The sequence below is a fragment of the Nothoprocta perdicaria genome, unplaced genomic scaffold, assembly GCF_003342845.1.
Source record: "Nothoprocta perdicaria isolate Ctin4 unplaced genomic scaffold, notPer1 scaffold_101, whole genome shotgun sequence".
NCBI lineage: Eukaryota > Metazoa > Chordata > Aves > Tinamiformes > Tinamidae > Nothoprocta > Nothoprocta perdicaria.
Genome location: NW_020454106.1, coordinates 2,574,610 through 2,576,226, shown reverse-complemented (window position 1 = coordinate 2,576,226; position 1,617 = coordinate 2,574,610). Strand labels below are relative to the sequence as shown.

At 53.9% G+C, this 1,617-nt stretch overlaps 1 protein-coding gene across 1 annotated transcript in view; it reads left to right on the top strand.

The window, feature by feature from the left end:
• Positions 1–850: 850 nt before the first annotated feature.
• Positions 851–1,617, top strand: part of DRC1 (dynein regulatory complex subunit 1) — a 12,621-nt gene continuing 11,854 nt past the window's right edge. The window contains 1 exon segment of the mRNA XM_026041098.1: positions 851–950. Within this exon segment, the coding sequence (XP_025896883.1) occupies positions 851–950 (100 nt within the window).

The window sequence follows — 1,617 nt, the reverse complement described above, 5'->3', positions numbered from 1 at the left end:
GCACCCACATTTTCCCCAGTCTTCCTTTTGCTACTGATGCGTTTGAAGAAGCCCTTCAGGTTGTCCTTGACATGTCTTGCCAGGTGGAACTCCAAAGGGGCCCATCTAGGGATCCATCTGCCCCTGCTTCCACCTTTGCTCTAACTTCCTCCTCCTGTTCTGAGTATGCCTCAAAGTTTGTTTCTTGATTAAACCTTTGATTTTTCCAAGTTAAAAGGGTTTATTTCAAGTAACACAGATACACCTTAAACTGGGTGCCTTCACCCGGACAAAGTGCCACCACGGCCATTTATAGCCTTACAATTTAAATTCCCCATCCCTCATACAGTGCTTTGGAGCAATCATAATATCAGGTCTGGGGTCATCCTGCTCATCGCTGGGTCCCTTGGCTGTCTCCTAGGCAGACTGTTTCCTTCCTCACTTTTCCATCTTGAACAGCCTCTGGGCCCTCTTTTACTTAACTAGGTGTGACCACACCGTAGTACCTGAGTGGGGCCTGAGGCTCCAACAAAATTAGCGACTAACACTAAGCAATTAAGTCTAGACAGCCCCAGTGCCACCTTCCTTAGCACAAGGGACATGTTGGGCGTTAGGACAAGTCTCGTCCCGCAAGGTACCCAGCCAAGAGCTCAGCCTTCATGCTGGTTCTCTGCCTTCGGATTGGTTCATTGTTGTCTCCAAGTGGTTTTGCCTCTGCTTTCAGTGTTGTTYGCCACGTACTTGGCAACAGGGGAAGGAGAGGAAGTTTCAGGAGTGCGGGCAGTCACTGAATGTGTGCATCACACACCAGACCCAAAGATGGGACATTTGGAGAAGAAAAAAAATCAGGTATTTGCAGTGCTTGGGCACCATGGAAGAAGGGCTGTCATGGCCTATGACATCCATGACCTTTGAGCTGCAGCAGGGCTTGGTGTCCTCTCCTCAGAGAGGAGACCAAGATATCAAGACAGGTATCTGCTGATGGAKGTTGTTGCTCCCCACAATGTCCCCAAAATGCTCACGGGGAAGTCCTGCCTGGAAGTCCCAGTGCAGCTCATAACAGTGACGATTTTCCTCACCCTTTCTCCTGTCACCCCCTCAAACCCTTTTTATTTCCACACACCGCCATCCCCCTGTCCGTTCTAGGCTTGGYCTCACAGTGCCAGACCACAGCCTGCCGTGCGGGCTCTCCATGCCCAGTGCAGATTCAGGCTTGTCCCCACTGTACCCCCAACTGTCAGCGGTCAGTGACACCATGTCCCATGTGCTGGCAAACTGTCCAGGATCACGGGGTACAGGAAACACCACGGAAATGTCGCATTCCCTCCACAGCAGCCCCCACTACCCCATTTCTCCTCCTTCCCATCCCCTCAGAACCACGAAGCCGGTAATGCGCATGCGCACTGACAGCGTTGCCAAGCAACGCGGCGCCGTATTAGCCGCTGCGTAGACATGGAGCCGGTAGCGCGCATGCGCACTGAGAGCGTTGCCAAGCAACGCGAAGCCGCATTAGCCGCTGCGTAGACATGGAGCCGGTAGCGCGCATGCGCACTGACAGTGTTGCCAAGCAACGCGGCGCCGCGTGGGCGGGGCGGCGGTAGCGCGCGTGCGCGCTGACAGTGTTGCCGAGCAACGCGG